Below are 18,401 nucleotides of genomic sequence, written 5' to 3'. Positions count from 1 at the left end.
AAATACATCAATGCCATGGTAAATGGCACAGATGAATGAAAGTTCCTCTGACCAGATGGCTTGTGTTCTTTGCGCGTTGCAGGCCGTGTGATTAATGAAGTGTGCTGTAAGCAGCAGAATGGTCCGATATTCATGTTGGGAACAAGCAGAGATGGTGTTTGTGTATGACCAAATAGATTGAAAAAGTCAAGAGGCAGTACGGCTATAGCAAAACAAGTACCCTCACAGAGACAAACCACAATACACAATGTTCCGAACCCTTTTTGGGCATTTGTGTGATCATGGGACCTTTCTGACACAAAAGTGCAGGGAGGCAGCAGACTGTATGTACATAAGTATTGGGGGACCTAATTCTGCAGGATATCGAGACAAAGCGTAGTAAAGACTCCAGGCAAGTGGCCCGCCAGCATGGTGTAGGCTGAAGTACGATTATGTGTATCCTGTGTGACAACCACTACTATCCCTATCATCTGCAACATGTTGAACATCTATTGTGATGTGGATGTGATGCAGCTCTGTACGATGTTCTGGGACGATTTGTAGTCATTCAACGCACACCATCCATTTCTGGACATGTGTTTGCAGACCTTTTTTCCCAGTCAGGAATCCATCCCTGCAGTTTGCCAGTGTTTTTCATGTTCACCCTGATGGTTGCGTGCAACATTAAAACTGAAATTCTGATTGCACAGAATGGGCTTATTGTTAGTGATTCTAAACAATTAAAATTGTTAGCTGTTCTAATACGGTGTTTCAGAAACTATTAAGGAAAAGTCACATTCAGGATCTTGATCAAAAATGATCTTGATCAAAAACTGAATGCTGCTGTATTTACCTAAATTCAAGTTGTATGTTGTTACACCAGTTGTTCATGTGCAAATTTACACACTGTGCAACAGTGTATCTTGTCTATACAAACTAAGCTGCAGACAGGGTATTAAAACTTAATAATGCAATTCTTTGTATCAGATTTCCAGTTTTTTTCCCTTTTCCTTTTAATTTAATTTAATTTATATATACTTATGCACACTGTTCAAGCACAAATCAACAATCTAGAACTAGTGTATCTGGTGATCTCAAACAGGATATTCCTGCACATGGAATTGCATTAATCATGGTATCTATTTTGTCATCAGTAACGATTAGTTCGCCTAGTAATTACAACAAAAACATATAGCACTGCTACTGAGAATTTATGTATTAAAGATGCGTTTCTTTTTCTATGCAGTTCTGACAGAGCCATTTTATTGTAGTTACTGTTAAAAAGCTTTCATTGTTTTAGTTCACAAATAGCAACACCTTCCAAACGTTTCACACTCATTATGGCCATAGAAGCATGGTATTTTCCGAGTGTACTTCTGACCAAAAAACCATTCTGGAAGCTGGAATCAGAGGTTTTTGTTAAACCTTTATTTGAGTTTTTGTGTTTATATTTCCATAGAAATTTTCATCCCAACACATTTGTCTTTATTTCTAACTGAGAAGTCAAATATCAATTTTCATAGATTTAGATTTAAAAAATTTTAATGTAACAAAAACTATTAAGAAAAGGATAGTTGCTACTGACCATATAGTGGAGTTGCTGACAAGGGAACCTCCCCATCGCACCCTCTTCAGATTTAGTTATAAGTTGGCACAGTGGATAGGCCTTGACAAACTGAACACACATCAATCGAGAAAACAGGAAGAAGTTGTGTGGAACTATGAAAAAATAAACAAAATATGTAAACTGAGTAGTCCATGTGCAAGACAGTCAACATCAAGGCCGATACACGGTCAGGAGTTTCTGTGGTCCCGTGGTTAGCATGAGCAGCTGCGGAACGAGAGGTCCTTGGTTCAAGTCTTACCTCGAGTGTAAATTTTACTTTCTTTATTTTCGCAAAGTTATGATCTATCGTTCGTTCATTGACTCTGTTCACTGTAATAAGTTTACTGTCTGTGTTTTACGACCGCACCGCAAAACCATGCAATTAGTAGACAAAAGGACGTGCCACTCCAATGGGAACCGGAAACATTTGATCGAAAGGTCATAGGTCAACCGATTCCTCCACAGGAAAACACGTCTGATATATTCTATACAACACTGGTGACGGCATGTGCGTCACATGACAGGAATATGTTGTCGACCCACCTAACTTGTACACTTGGCGAATGGGTAAAAAGATTCTTCTACCTTGCCCGATTTAGGTTTTCTCGTGGATGTGATAATTACTCTCAAAAAAGTGATGAAAACATAAGAGTTTGTCACATAAACTGCAACAAATGAATGCAACAGTTTCACAGTCGCACAGTTTTCTCCGTGCTCTGTCAAAACATGTTTTTAACGTTTTCAAATTTTTCCGTGTGTAGACCGTCAAATCCTGCATATATCCAAGCAAATCTGAACATGTCCCGGAATTTTGGAGAGCGAAGTTGATTATGTGTGAGTGCTTGAACTTTGATAATTGTCTGAAAATAAAAAAACAAACTTTTCACTCGAGGGAAGACTTGAACCAAGGACCTCTCATTCCGCAGTTGCTCACGTTAACCACGGGACCACGGTGCTCCTCAGCTCATATTATCCTTGAAGTTGCTTACCTTGCGCATGGACTACTCAGTTTTTTATATTTTGCTTATTTTTTTCATAGTTCCACACAACTTCTTCCTGTTTTCTCAATTGATGTGTGTTCAGTTTTTCAAGGCCTATCCACTGTGCCAACTTATAACTAAATCTGAGGGGGGTGCGATGCGGAGGTTCCCTTGTGAGACACAGATAGGCACAACTAAAAGACAGTCCAACTCTCCTTTTCATTATATTGTTACTTTCCATCCTGGATTTTCCAATGTTAATATAATGAAATATTTTTCATCACTCATTTCGCACCCTTAGGGATTGAATTTCCAAACACATTGAAACGTGTTTTTCTAGCTCAGAAACCAAATAAAAAAAATTATAGATTTAGCTTGAAAAATACTTTCATAATTAAATATTTTCATAACAACTTTCATCCTCTATTTCACTCCCTTAGGAGTTGAATTTCCAAAAATACTGAAACACATAATTTTTTAATTTCAGTTAAGAAGACAAATACAAATTCACATAGGTTTAGGTTTAAAAATGGTTTCATAATGAAATATTTCCATAAAAACTTTCATCTCCTCCTAGGGGTTGAATTTCCAAACACACTGAAACGTGTATTGTTCTTTTTTTTCCCTTCTAACCAAGATGTCAAATAACAATTTTCATATATGTAGCTTTGTTAATTCCTTAACAATGATTTATTTTCCAAAAAAGTCTTCCAATCATTATTTCACCCCCTTAGGAGTTGAATATTCAAAAATGCAGAAATGTCCTTTTTACTGTTTCTTATCGAGAAGCATAATACCAATTTTCACAGTTATATCTTCAAAATCGCCTTAATAGTGACATATTTTAAAACCATCTTGCATCCACTATTTCACTCTCTTAAGCATGGAATTTTCAAAAATCCATTCTTAAGTGATACCTACAGTATAAGAACAACAGCTTCTCTGAATTTCAAGTTTCTATCCTAGTGGTTTGGGCTGGGCAATGATGGGTTGGTGAATTAGTCAGGACATATCCCTTTATATATAGTGATTGCAGCAGTGTCTGTAATAAGCGATAAGCCAGCATGAAAATTACTTATCTTGCTTATTTTCATTTGTTTATAACAAGGCAACTTTACTGAAAAAGTACCATTATCAATACCAAAATTATTTGAAACATGAGTGGTTGAACCCCGCAAAATACATTCTGTGTTGTTTACTGAGAACTGTGCTGTTTAAGGAGAACTGATGCAAAAATTAACATAGAACATGTGCACCTACAGAACTATATTGAAAGTCTACTTTCATGGTCTATTTATTGTGTGTTTATGACACTCCTTAATCAACAAAAGGCATCATAACATTTTGTATTTATCAGTCCACAACAGATTGGTGCTCACTGTAAAGAAGGCACAATGAATTCCTTACAGGCAGTACGAAAAGCCTGTTACATATAAGCTTTTGGGCAAAGTCTTCTTCAGAAAAGAACAACACACACACATTCACACAAGCAAGCGCATCTCACACACACAACTGCTACCTCCGGCCAAACTGCAACAGAAACACATTGAATGGGAGCTGCAATCCGAAGCAGGACAGGGAAGGGGGAGGGATAGTAGAGTATGACTGGGAAAATAGGAATCGGCATTGCCTGGTGGAGCATGCAGGGGCTAGACATTACAGGACCTGGCTGGCAGGTGCAGAACTGTGAGGTAGTGGGGGAGGGAGAGGAAGGGCAAAATGGGGAGCAGAAAGTAGAGAGCAGAGAAGGGAAAGACCAGAGGGTGTGCCAGCAGAGAGCAGCACACACTATGGGTGAGAGGAGGTGAATTGTAAGGTGACAGGACAGACAGAGCAGAAACAATTGGGTGGAAGGTGTGGGGACAGCAGGTTCTCGTAGTTTGAGGCCAGAATGATTTCAGGAGCTGAGAATGTGTTGTACAGATAACTCCCATCTGTGCAGTTCAGAAAAGCTGGTGATGGAGGGGAAGTTCCAAATGGCCCGGATTGTGGAGCTACCACTGAAATCAAGCATGTTATGTACAGCTGCACGTCTGGCCACAGGGTGATCAACTTTGCTCTTGGCCACAGTTTGACAGTGGCCACTCATCTTTGTGGACAGCTGGTTGGTAGCCATACCAATATACAAAGGTAAACAATGATTGCAACAGAGATAGTACATAACAAGGCTGCCTTCACAGGTGGCCGTGACTCTGATAGGGAGACAGAGAAGATCCAAAGACGAGCGGGGCATTTCGTCACAGGGTTATTTGGTAACCGTGATTGTGTTACAGAGATGTTTAGCAAACTCAAGTGGCAGACTCTGCAAGAGAGGCGCTCTGCATCACGGTGTAGCTTGCTCGCCAGGCTTCTGGATGAGGTATCGAATATATTGCTTCCCCCTACTTATACCTCCTGAGGAGATCACGAATGTAAAATTAGGGAGATTCGAGCGCGCACGGAGGCTTTCAAACAGTCCTTCTTCCCGCGAACCATACGCGACTGGAACAGAAAAGGGAGGTAATGACAGTGGCACGTAAAGTGCCCTCCGCCACACACCGTTGGGTTGCTTGCGGAGTATAAATGTAGATGTAGATGGTGCTGCTCATTGCTGAGAATACATCTGACCCAGCATGAAACACCTCATCTGTTAGAATGAGAGCCAATTTTCCTAAAAGCACAGTGGGTTTGTTGTTTACTGGGAGATCCAACACTAGGCATATAATGGAGTCCACCAGAAAAACTGCTGGCATAAGGGAAAGGAAGGCCAGAGTGCACTTGTAGGATTGAAGGAGAGGCAAGCTTGTATGAGATGTGGACCCTCGGCAATAAATTGTTAAGAATACTGGTTGCAGCTAGCTACAAATTGTAACACATGTCAACTCGGATTGAGAGAACATCATTGTTTCCTCAGAAAAATTATAATTGAGTACCAGTACATTTTTCAATCAATAGATAAATGCCTAAATGACAGACATTGTGATAAGAGAGCACACAATAAAAAATAAACTAAAATCAACCAATATCGAAGAAGAATCTGGATCTGATAAGATAAAAGTATGAGTCTACATGGATTATGTGAAACAACTTTAAAAATAAATAAATAAATGAAAGAGAGAGAGAGAGAGAGAGAGAGAGAGAGAGAGAGAGAGCGTATGTTCCTAGGAGACTCAAGCAACATATTACATCCTCCCAAAAATATCACTCAAAATAACAATCGAATAAAATAAAAGAATTTTGAGCTCATACAGAGACTTACTAACAGTCATTCTTCCTGCACACCGTTTATGAATAGAACAGAAAGGGAGAAATGTTAGTGATTCCTGAAGTATCCGATGCCACGGATTCTAGAATGGCTTACTGAAGAAAGATGTAGGTAACACCACAGTGCTTTACTACAGTTGAGTTGAAGTACGCTGATCCCTGACACTGGCAGTGGGCTGGTTGCAGCAGCTTCACAGGCCTACCTAAACCAATAACGTAATGGCGAGGGGGGGGGGGGGGGGGATGCTGAGAGTATAGTGTGGAAGAAGATACACAGACTGAAAGACCTGAGGTTGGAGAGACTGTGCCTGCCTTCACAATTCCGAGAAACTGTTGTTGGATGGTCTGCCTCTGAGTGACCAACCCTGCCCTGTCCACTGTTTGCCAAACCTATGTGGCCAAGAAATTGAAGTAGGGCTGTCATGATGATAGACCAGGATATTTTATAAGTTAGGTGGACAGCAAAATATTACTTTGGGATAAATCAGAAGGATTTTGGAGAGGATATTCCTCAATATAGAAAATGATGCAAAGTATTCAAAGTCTTGATGGAATCTTTTCTGCAACTTCTGTGTGGCCTTCTATGTGAGAAGGACCACCACTTACTTGTTATCACCCACATGAATGGCCATTATTAAGTTGTATCCAAGGTCAGTTTAAGCTTCTATTTTTGCTCTATGGTCTCCACACTTCAGTTCATTACACAGGTCTATGGGTCCTCATCTACACTATTCTCTAAACAGTCTCCTTCTCTTCCCTCCTGCCAGTACTGTCCCCCCCCCCCCCCCCCCCCCACACACACACACATACACAGTTCTTTTTTCTTGTTTAATTAAATATTACACACCACTACCACTGCCTGCATAAGAGCGAGCTGTCTACAATGTTTTATTACTAACATTCTCCAGTCACTCTTCTTCCTAGTGCTTTCCCTTCTCCTTCCACATGACACACCACAAATGCTCAGTTCAGTTGATCCGCCATGCAGTGACAAAAAAGCTTTGTTTTACTGTCTTTTGGCTTTCATCTCAGAATCTTAGGCTGATTTCTGTTTAACAATATATAGTGATTGGCTAGTATATTCAAAGATTCACCCTGCATTGTTGGTGACAGACTGCAACCTGGGTGGATTTTTGACAACACTAGCCACTTTTGCCGGTGAAACATCAAAAAAATCATTAAACAAGTATTATCTAAAGGTGCCGAGACAACAGGCAATGTGTCAATGCATACATTAAGCTGCCCTGTTCAAGATCTTATTTTTATGCCAACCTACCTCCGAACTACTCCACTTTATGTTTAATCATTTCGTAGTTAGTAACTCCATTTTAATTGTTAAAATACTTAACCCGAATATTCTTCACCATACAGCATTGTTATAAAAGATAAATATCTATTCCACTGTGAAGCTTCTCTCCAACAATATCAATAACCTCATCTCTGGATTCACATTCCAAATCATCTCACAAACCTACTCCTATTGCTGTCATGGCAACTTCTGCATTTACTAACTATTCAACTGTAACAGTTTTCTTCCATTGCACAAAACTAATCTTGCCTATCTACAGGTCAATGTCTACAACAATGAAGTGATTATTTCATGTGTACTTTATGTGCACAAAAATGAAATATAAATAAAATTATCTCCAGTCCATTCAGCACAGTAGTTCAGTGCAGTAGTTGATCATGTATCCTTTTCCCCCTAAACATCATAGAAAGTAGTTGTATATGGGGCAGTCAAATGAAAACTGAACACCTGTCATAATACACCAATCTGCAAGACAGGTGGCCCCATTGTTGTTATGTTTCAATAGTGTCACTGCTTTGGCATGGGAATGGCGAAGTGTGCCACATCACAGCATGCAGAGTTGCTGACGGACTGGTCAGCAGTTGACATGGAGGTAAGCAAAGAAAAGCAGAGAGGTGTGGTTCACTTTCTGGTAGCTGAGAGTCATTCATCATTACATGTCCACTGTGTATGGTGAACACTGCAAGTACCTGACATATGAACAAATGGCTGAGAAGATTCTGGGAAGGATGTACATCACTGCAAGATGATCTGTGCCCAAGACAGGCCCGTCGAGCCATTATCCCTGATGTGATGGGACAGACTGAGGGCCTTATCCAGGAAGACAGATTAATCACAGAGGATCAAATTTGTCTTCAGGTCGGCATTAGCCACAGCTCCGTCCATACCATCATCAAAGACTACTTGCAATACAACAATATTTGACTGCAGTGGGTGCCACATCACCTGACGGAAGGGCAAAAGATGGAAAGAATAGTATCAAGTCCGAGTCATCTGCTACAGTACCAAAAGGATGGACCTGTGTTTCTGCCCTGTATCATCACAGGGGACCAAACGTGATGCCACCATTTCAAGCCCAAGGGCAAATGGCTAGGCCAACAGTGGGAACAGCCTACATCTCCCCTGCCAAAAAAATCCAAAGCTGTTCACACAAATTCTGATTAGGTCATGATGACCTCCTTGTTAGACTGCAGAGAGGCCCACTGCACATTGAGTTCCACGAGCGTGGTGCTTTGAAGATCCTTTGCAGAAACTGTAACCTGCCAAAAAATCAAAACATTCAGAAATTCTATCAGATAGAATGATTCTGTTGCACAGCAACGATCCCCCCCCCCCCCCCCCTCCCAAACACACACACACACACACACACACACACACACACACAGCCAATCGGACAAAGGTTCCACTTCAGCAATTTGGTTGAGAAACACAGCAGCATGCTCCACACAGCCCAGATCTTCCAACATGTCATTTTAACATCTCTGATGGCATAAAGAGAGAGATGTGTGGGCGTAGGTTTCAGTTGGAGAACGAAGTTTAAGAGTGGGTGCAGTTGTGTATTCATCAGTGGCTGATGATGTTCTACAAAACAGGGACTGATGGTCTCATCTCTCAGTGAGCTCAATGTCTTAAAGTGTCTGGTGATTACTTTGAATGGAACCATTCCCAGGACCTGTTGCAGTGAGTGTTCAGTTTCATTTGGCTTCCCCTCATAATAAAAAACACCAATCATGTATGTTGAAAGATCTCATAAAAAACAATGAAAAGTTAACAATTATGAAGATATTACATGGTATCTGTATCAGAGGAAAAAAAATTTTCAGAGGGAATGAGAGCTGATTCGATGTACTGAATTAATATTTAAACAAGGTAGACTATGATTAACAAGTTTAGAGACTAAAAGCAAAGAATGGGAGAAAGAAAGCTGACAGAGAGTGAATTTATTATAGGCTTATGACATACAATTTAACATGTTTGTCCAAATGTCTAAAATCCATTCAAAACTAATCAAATAATGAAGTATTTTCTGTTACCCTGTTCTCTTTTGATTAAAAAGTTATCAACAAATGGGAAGAAAAAGAAAAGCTCTTGTTTCCTAAGCTGCACTAATTTAGTAAGAAAATGCACAATAGCAATCACGACTTGGAAACATTTCAGCTGTGTTCATAAAACATTTACATTCAACTCTAAGCAATCAAAATTGGACACAAAAGGCAAGTACCTAGACGAACCAAAATAGTTGGAAATAAATCATCTTATCTTCCTTCCTCCTGCTACCCTTCACTCCCATCCTCCATAATTGATGCACCACTCTTATTCACCTCAAAAGATATACATTAGAGAACATACTGTCACAAAACTAATACCTCTCATTTATTTTCTTGTAGTAGTTACAAGAAAAGACCTGTCTCCAGAAATCTGTGATATTAAATAATCTGTGATATTTAATACGGCATTTTAAAAGATTCAACTGTTTTAATGCATGGAGGATGAAGATGCTGCATAAGATCAGAGCAATGTCTACCTCTATTAGGCAGTCACTATGAACAAATTTAATAAGAACTAACCAGTGAAGTCAGAAAACGTAGAAGTAATTCTTCTGGTACTAACAAGCAACTGTGAACCTAAATTTATCCATAATAAATTATGTCATAAGAAAATTTAAAAAACAAGCCATTACTTCACAATGACAGTTGGAAGAATACTATGTACTTTGCATTTTGTTGCAGAATGAGTGATTTTTTTAATGACTACAATATCAAAAACACTGGGAACTTCGCTTCAAAAATTTTCGCAAGATCTTTCCACTCCAACCCTACCATTCCTCCCCCACTCCTCCATCACCATCACGAACACCATCTCTCTCTCTCTCTCTCTCTCTCTCTCTCTCTCTCTCTCTCTCTCAGCACACACACACACACACACACACACACACACACACACACACACACACACACACACACACACACACTCCACTGCACTGTATTTCTGATCCATCTGAAATTCTTTATAGCAACACTGCTTCTGTTAGCATAACATGTGTCTGAGAATGCACATTCTTGTATCTATCTGTTTCCCTAAGGTAGCAGAATAGGGAAGTTTGACAGAGTCAGTCAATTTTTAGTTTGAACACCCACTTGTGTATATGAAGACAACACAATTATCTTTGAAACTGTCATAAACTACCGTCTTTCTTGAGGATATATGCTACACCCAGATAATCTCAACAACGTTTGCGTTGACCCTTTATCTTCAATATGCCCTCTCCTATGTTCATAAAATAATCCCATTACATACTCTTTCCAGTTATAGTCCTCTATGTACAACACAATGGTTGTTCCATCATGCACAGACATCACTATTTAAAGATGTCTCAAACTGCCCCAATTGCCAACAAAATAATGAACAGTATCTCCAATTATTTCTCTGGTCTATTTTTTTAACAAAAGTGTTCACACTCTTTCTCTTAGGCAACCTTATGCATATAATCCAATTAATTTAGATGTCATGAAACTGCAATAGCACACACCCTTTCCTCAATTCAGCACTGCACAATATTATGTTTGACAGTGACGCCTCCACAGTATTACTGAAATTCTGCATGGCAAGTAACACTTTACATGTAGAGAAATTAACTTCAGAGCCAACCATGACAACATTGCTTACTTTTAGATAATGTTTAACTGAACAATTTTTCCCTGTCAGTAATGAAGACTGTACTTATCTACCCAATTTTTGACTTTTTACCAACCTGTCCCACTACCTTCTTCTTATTTGTCATTCTAAAGTCTTTAAAGACAATCCGTTCATCTTTCCCCTTCGCTCTATTTATTATTATTATTATTATTATTATTATTATTATTAAAAAAATACCACCTCTTTCCTATATAAGATGGAGATTAGTTGTCTACATCTTTATGCTATTATCTGCTTTACTGTGTATTTCACTGATACGAGCCTAATATGATCTTTATGAATATTTCATGGAAAATTTCTTCCACATTTTTTATGACAATATAGTGTTGTAGACAGCGGTTTAAGTCCCCATTACCACAGCTATTAGTAGAATACTCAACAAAGCTTTTCATCCTACCTTGACTCGCACTCTGCACTGAAACAACTGAAGTTTCAGACACCTGTCCATGGCGTGAGATGGAAGAAGGGTGAATCAACTGACTCTGTGCTATTGCTGGGGTACTGTTTCCATTTCCACCTGTTAAGTGTGATAAGCAAATATTAATTAAAAGAAATATTCCAATAAGTACAAGGCAAATGCGTACTTCTAAGCAAAACATAGATATTGTACAATTACTCATATTGTATTTCAAGGTGCAATAAAAATGCCATAAGAAGGAAGTTCAATCAATCCTCTGTCAGAATTTTCTAACCGCTATATTCTTTTTAAGCAATATGGTTTCACTGCGACAAGCAAAATGTAAGTTAAAACTTTTTCTCACCAAGCTCACAAGTAGAGATAACTCCACGAGTATTTTATAGTAGCATATTTTATAGTATATCATGTTCTTTGGAACCTAAGGAAGGAAGATCAATGCTTTAATGTCCCTTCAAAGGAAACATCATGAGGACAGAGCGTATGTTCAGATTAGGGAAATGTTGAGGAAAGAAACTAGCAGTGTCCATTTCAAGGGAACTGACACATAATTTAACTTAAGCAATTTATGGAAACCACAGAAGCCTATCTCTGGATGGCTGGACAGGGTCTTGAATCATTGTCATCCCAAAGATGAGTCCAGTGTCTTCACTGATGACCCACACCACATCACTCAGTCTTGAAAATCTGAACATCAGTTTCTATCCCAGGTGATCATCATCATCATCATCATCATTTAAGACTGATTATGCCTTTCAGCGTTCAATCTGGAGCATAGCCCCCCTTATACAGTTCCTCCATGATCCCCTATTCAGTGCTAACATTGGTGCCTCTTCTGATGTTAAACCTATTACTTCAAAATCATTCTTAACCGAATCCAGGTACCTTCTCCTCGGTCTGCCCCGACTCCTCCTACCCTCTACTGCTGAATCCATGAGTCTCTTGGGTAACCTTGCTTCTCCCATGCGTGTAACATGACCCCACCATCTAAGCCTGTTCGCCCTGACTGCTACATCTATAGAGTTCATTCCCAGTTTTTCTTTGATTTCCTCATTGTGGACACCCTCCTGCCATTGTTCCCAACTACTAGTACCTGCAATCATCCTAGCTACTTTCATATCAGTAACCTCAACCTTGTTGATAAGGTAACCTGAATCCACCCAGCTTTCGCTCCCATACAACAAAGTTGGTCGAAAGATTGAACGGTGCACAGATAACTTAGTCTTGGTACTGACTTCCTTCTTGCAGAAGAGAGTAGATCGTAGCTGAGCGCTCACTGCATTAGCTTTGCTACACCTCGCTTCCAGTTCTTTCACTATGTTGCCATCCTGTGAGAATATGTATCCTAAGTACTTGAAACCGTCCACCTGTTCTAACTTTGTTCCTCCTATTTGGCACTCAACCCGTTTATATTTCTTTCCCACTGACATTACTTTCGTTTTGGAGATGCTAATCTTCATACCATAGTCCTTACATTTCTGATCTAGCTCTGAAATATTACTTTGCAAACTTTCAATTGAATCTGCCATCACAACTAAGTCATCCACATATGCAAGACTGCTTATTTTGTGTTCACATATCTTAATCTCACCCAGCCAGTCTATTGTTTTCAACATATGATCCATAAATAATATGAACAACAGTGGAGACAGGTTGCAGCCTTGTCTTACCCCTGAAACTACTCTGAACCATGAACTCAATTTACCGTCAACTCTAACTGCTGCCTGACTATCCATGTAAAGACCTCTAATTGCTTGCAAAAGTTGGCCTCCTATTCCATAATCTTGTAGAACAGACTAGGAACCCGGTCATATGCCTTTTCTAGATCTATAAAGCATAGAAACAATTCCCTGTTCCACTCATAACACTTCTCCATTATTTGCTGTAAGCTAAAGATCTGGTCCTGACAACCTCTAAGAGGCCTAAACCCACACTGATTTTCATCCAACTGTTCCTCAACTAATACTTGCACTTTCCTTTCAGCAATACCTGAGAAGATTTTACCCACAACGCTGATTAAAGAGATACCTCTGTAGTTGTTACAATCTTTTCTGTTTCCATGTTTAAAGATCGGTGTGATTACTGCTTTTGTCCAGTCTGATGGAACCTGTCCCCACTCCCAGGCCATTTCAATTATCCTGTGTAGCCATTTAAGACCTGACATTCCACTGTATTTGATGAGTTCCGACTTAATTTCATCCACCCCAGCCGCTTTATTGCACTGCAATCTATTCACCATTTTTTCCACTTCCTCAAATGTGATCCTATTTCCATCATCAATCCTATCCCATTCTACCTCGAAATCTGAAACATTACTGATCGCATTTTCACCTCCATTGAGCAACTCTTCAAAATATTCCCTCCATCTACCCAAGGCATCCACAGGATTCACCAGCAGTTTTCCTGACCTGTCCAAAATACTTGTCATTTCCTTCTTACCTCCCTTTCGAAGATTGCTAATTACACTCCAGAATGGTTTTCCAGCAGCTTGACCCATAGTCTCCAACCTGTTTCCAAAGTCTTCCCACGATTTCTTCTTGGATGCTGCAATTATCTGTTTGGCTTTGTTTCTTTCTTCAACATAACTTTCTCTGTCTACCTGGGTTCTGGTATGTAGCCATTTTTGATACGCCTTCTTTTTCCTTTTACAGGCTGCCTTGACTGTATCATTCCACCAAGCTGTTTGCTTCATCCTACTTTTACACACTACTGTTCCAAGACATTCTTTAGCCACTTCTAGTACTGTGTCCCTGTACCTTGTCCATTCCTTTTCCAATGACTGTAACTGACTACATTCAACTAACTGGTACCTTTCTGAGATCGCTGTTATGTACTTGTGCCTAATTTCCTTATCCTGAAGTTTCTCAACTCTTATCCTCCTACATATGGACCTGACCTCCTGCACTTTCGGCCTCACAATCCCAATTTCACTGCAGATTAAATAATGATCAGTGTCATCAAAGAATCCCCTGAATACACATGTGTCCCTCACAGCCTTCCTGAATTCCTGATCTGTTATTATATAGTCAATGACAGATCTGGTTCCCCTGCCTTCCCAAGTATACCGGTGAATGTTCTTATGTTTAAAAAAGGAGTTTGTGATTACTAAGCCCATACTGGCACAGAAATCCAAGAGTTGTTTCCCGTTCCTGTTGGCCTCCATATCCTCTCCAAATTTACCCATAACCTTTTCATACCCTTCTGTTCGATTTCCAATCCTGGTGTTAAAATCACCCATGAGCAGAACACTGTCCTTGCCCTTTAGTCTAACAACTACATCACTGAGTGCCTCATAAAAACTATCCATCTTATCTTGATCTGTCCCTTCACAATGCGAATATACTGACACAATCCTAATTTTCTTGCTAGACACTGTCAAATCTATCCACATCAGTCGTTCGTTTACATACCTTATTGCAACTACGCTGGGTTCCATTTCTTTCCTGATGTAAAGCCCTACACCCCATTGTGCTATTCCTGCTTTGACTCCTGACAGGTAGACCTTGTATTCTCCCACTTCCTCTTCTTTCTCACCCCTTACCCGAATGTCACTAACAGCTAAAACGTCCAGCCCCATCTTACTTGCAGCCTTTGCCAGCTCTACCTTCTTCCCAGAGTGGCCCACATTGATATTAATAGCTCCCCATCTCATTACCATTTGTTTGCCAAATCGTATCTTAGGAGTCCCTGGTTTGTCAGATAGAGATGGGACTCCGTCACCTCCAAAGGTCCGAGGCATTTTGCTCTGATTGTTGCCAGCATCATATTTAAAGTACCAGGGAAGCAGGTTGCTAGCCGTACTTGCCCCGAGTCCCATTGGGTTTTACCCCTAACGGCTGAGGGACTAACCGGTGGATTTGGTAGTCTTTGCCGTATGAGCACAAAGGTGACCACGACTCAGAATATGTCCGAGATGCCCAGCCTTATTCCAAAGTAACTGGTATCCCGACTGTCGGGACCACTTACTTGGCCACTCATACGTTGCCCGTGGTTCATGAACTAGGACATGACTACAGGAACCCACACCATGAACCATCCCAGGTGATGATAAAAAATATTATGACTGTAATAATACTAAATATATATTGCATTTTCTAATGAAAAAATAATTTCTAAAGATCAAATTTTGTATCCAGTATCTTACCTACAATAAGCACTATAAAGTATTTCAGAATAGTAGTTACACATCTACATCTAAACCTCTTGGAGTATACATTCTCAGTATTTGTTCAGAATCCTGTAGCACTATTGTGCCTGCAAAATGAATCCTTGATGAAACTGTTGTCCTTCTTTTCATCTTCTTTATCACCTTAACTGAGAATGCGTAGTATTACTCGAACTAATGTACTGTAAGCAATTCCTTATATAAATGCATTATGTTTCCTTAGAATTCTTCAAAATAATCTCAATCTGGTATTTTTCCCACAGCTGGTTTTACATGGCCACTGAACTGAAGTTTTCCGCCTTACATAGTGTCACTTTCAGTTACTCTAGTAAGTTACTCCAAGATATTTTATGCCTACTACTGTTTGCAGTGATTTTTGTCAATAGTGTAATCAAAACACAACTGGTCCTCTGCCTATCTATGTGCAATATTTTACATTGATTTACATTGGGGATCAACCACCTGTCTCTGCATGTGATAGTATAAATCTGCATTGAATGCCTTCTAGAAACCTGGAAATACATCATCAACCTTAGTATTTCTATCTACTAGCTACTGGATCTCACAGGCAAACAGAGGAAATGAGTTTTGCACATTTGCTGTTAGTGATATCTGTGTTGAATCTGAGAAGTTTTGATCCCTAAACAGGTCATAATACAGGAGAATAAAATGCATTCCATAATTCTACAATGGAATGAATATATCAGCCTATAATCATGTATATAATCATATGCATCCATCTGACCCTTCTTGAAAACAGGAACACATTGCACCTCTTTCCGAATGCTTCATACCGTTCACTGCTCCAGCATATAGTGTCTTATGGGTATCTCTACAGATTTGGATAACTTTCCTTTGATGAGCAATTTTGGTTCAGTATTTGTTCTGTGTTCAATTATTTAAAAACAGGAATATCAGTGTTTGCCCAATTATTGAACAGAAGAACTGTATTACAATTTTCTTCAATGAAACAGTTTCAAAAGACTGAACTCTCAATATTTTAGTCTTTGTACATCATCTTCTCTTTCTGTGCCAGTTTGATCACTGAATGACTGAACAAATGATTTTGATCTGGTTACCAACTTTACAAAAGACCAAAATTGCTTAGGATTTTGAATCAGAACTGTCAGCAACATAAAGCATTGTAGGTCATTCCCAGCCCTCATAACTTTGCTCAGCACATACATGTCTATGGTGCTTTGAATTTTATCCATTCATACTCTGCACTACCATCTCCAAAGACGAATAATAGTGTTCGGTACATAGATCGAGCCTATTCTTGCAACATATACACCACCTGAATTTAAGATTCTGATGCTATTCACTTCAGATTTCAGTTAGTTTTCTGTTCCTACCACAAGTTGTCTTCACTACCTTTGATAAGTGAGGCTATTTGTGGGACTTTTGTCAGGGATGCTCTGCTGTAGACCAATACAACATTAACACTTTTTCTTTCCACTCTACAAGGATGAATGTTTTTGTCTGTGATTAGCATGGCTGATCAACTCCTTTCTCTGATTACAGCATATAATTAATCATCAAGCCTAAGCAAGGTCTCCTAAACTAAAACCTAACTCCAAACATATTCTGCTACCTTTTTAACAGCTTCCTTCATGCAGTTCATGCCTAATTTATTGAAAAGGACTCTATTATTCAGCACCCAATAGCAGAGGTTGAGAAATCTGCAGCTGAGATTGTCTCAGAGTCTCTGGTTTAACCCTTGGCTCCAAACCAGAGGACGTCAGTCAGTTCTGGCTCTGATGTAGTAAACAGTGAATCGTGCTTCCACCTTGCGGGTAAGGCTAACTGTCTGTACCAATTCAGCCATGCATCTAAAGAAGCCAAGAATAGCCTCAGAACTCAGATTGTAGGTGCCGTTTGAGCTAAAATGGGCTATGATTCACAGTCTGTTCCTTTCAGTGGATTCACTAGGTGCCAAAAGAGTCTCTCCCACATCTCAGAGGCAAACACACAGAAAACATATAGAGTGTAAAATTGCCTTCCTTCCTGACCTGACTACTACGTCCCTAAGAACCTCCATTATCTGCATATCACTGGAGTTCACAATAACCAAACTATTACTCCCTCCATTATTGTATGGACTTGCAGAAAAATTTGCCACAGGTCCAATATATGAGATATGATGTGACATCAACACTGAATAGTACTGCTTAATGTGGCAGTTGTACAGCAAGTACCTGTGTTTTCCATCTGGCCAGAGAGATGTGAACCCACAACAGTTCACTAGTTGATATCAGGTGAGAACTACCTGGTCAGATTGTGTGCATCAGACGATGCAGCAACATCAGAGTATTGGGGCATCAGAGGTGCCACAGCTTCTGATGCAGGTGCCCCAACATTACTCCTGCCCAGGGCAGCCACCAGAAGCCTGGACTGTGGCCTATGCTGTTTCTGGACAGAAATTGCCCTTGTGTTCACACACTAGGCAGCTCTAATCAACACGACATTATACACAAATTAAGCAGCAGCATAAGGTGCTGAAAACCCAGAATGAAATGCTAATAACAATAGTATGGCACGAGGTCTTGCAGAAGTTCATTTGAATAGAGTGATGGTTAAAAAGCATCAAGTATATGGTCATATCACAGCCACATACTCACAAAAGTAATGTGTGCAGAACTGGGTAAATGAAGCATAGAGCCATGTAGATTGAAGACTGTCATATCTACTAATATGGAATACATGATGGCCCCACAGTAATTAACCATCCAACACACTGGTTGAATTTGTAAACTGAGTGTAGATGACGACATTTCAGTTAGTTAAAAACTCTGTTCAAAAACTTCTGTTTGTTTAAAAGCATAGTTGTAAACATGGTCTACTAGCATTAATTCAAAACTATCACATCTACAAGTCAGAAAAGAACAGCATGGTGCTGCTAGATCATCTCCAGACTACTTATATTTACTTCCACATGAAGTCTCAAAGCTTATAGTGTTATTAAAGGAAGTGTCGTTCATCGTTCATAAGCAGCAGTTGGTGACAAC

General features: G+C 39.7%; 1 protein-coding gene across 9 annotated transcripts in view; it reads right to left on the bottom strand.

The window, feature by feature from the left end:
* LOC126187198 (broad-complex core protein-like) overlaps positions 1-18,401 on the bottom strand; it is a 439,455-nt gene that overhangs the window by 280,709 nt on the left and 140,345 nt on the right. For all 9 annotated transcript variants that reach the window (XR_007537704.1, XM_049928277.1, XM_049928280.1 and 6 more), the window contains exon 6: positions 11,211-11,330. Coding sequence is in view for 8 of the 9 variants with exons in the window: in XM_049928277.1 (XP_049784234.1) it covers positions 11,211-11,330 (120 nt within the window). In the remaining variant the exon portion in view is untranslated. The remainder of the gene's footprint in view (positions 1-11,210; positions 11,331-18,401) is intronic.

This window comes from Schistocerca cancellata, chromosome 1 (assembly GCF_023864275.1).
Source record: "Schistocerca cancellata isolate TAMUIC-IGC-003103 chromosome 1, iqSchCanc2.1, whole genome shotgun sequence".
Taxonomy (NCBI): Eukaryota; Metazoa; Arthropoda; class Insecta; order Orthoptera; family Acrididae; genus Schistocerca; species Schistocerca cancellata.
The sequence above is the reverse complement of the archived record's forward strand: the minus strand, read 5'-3'. Positions and strand labels throughout refer to the sequence as shown.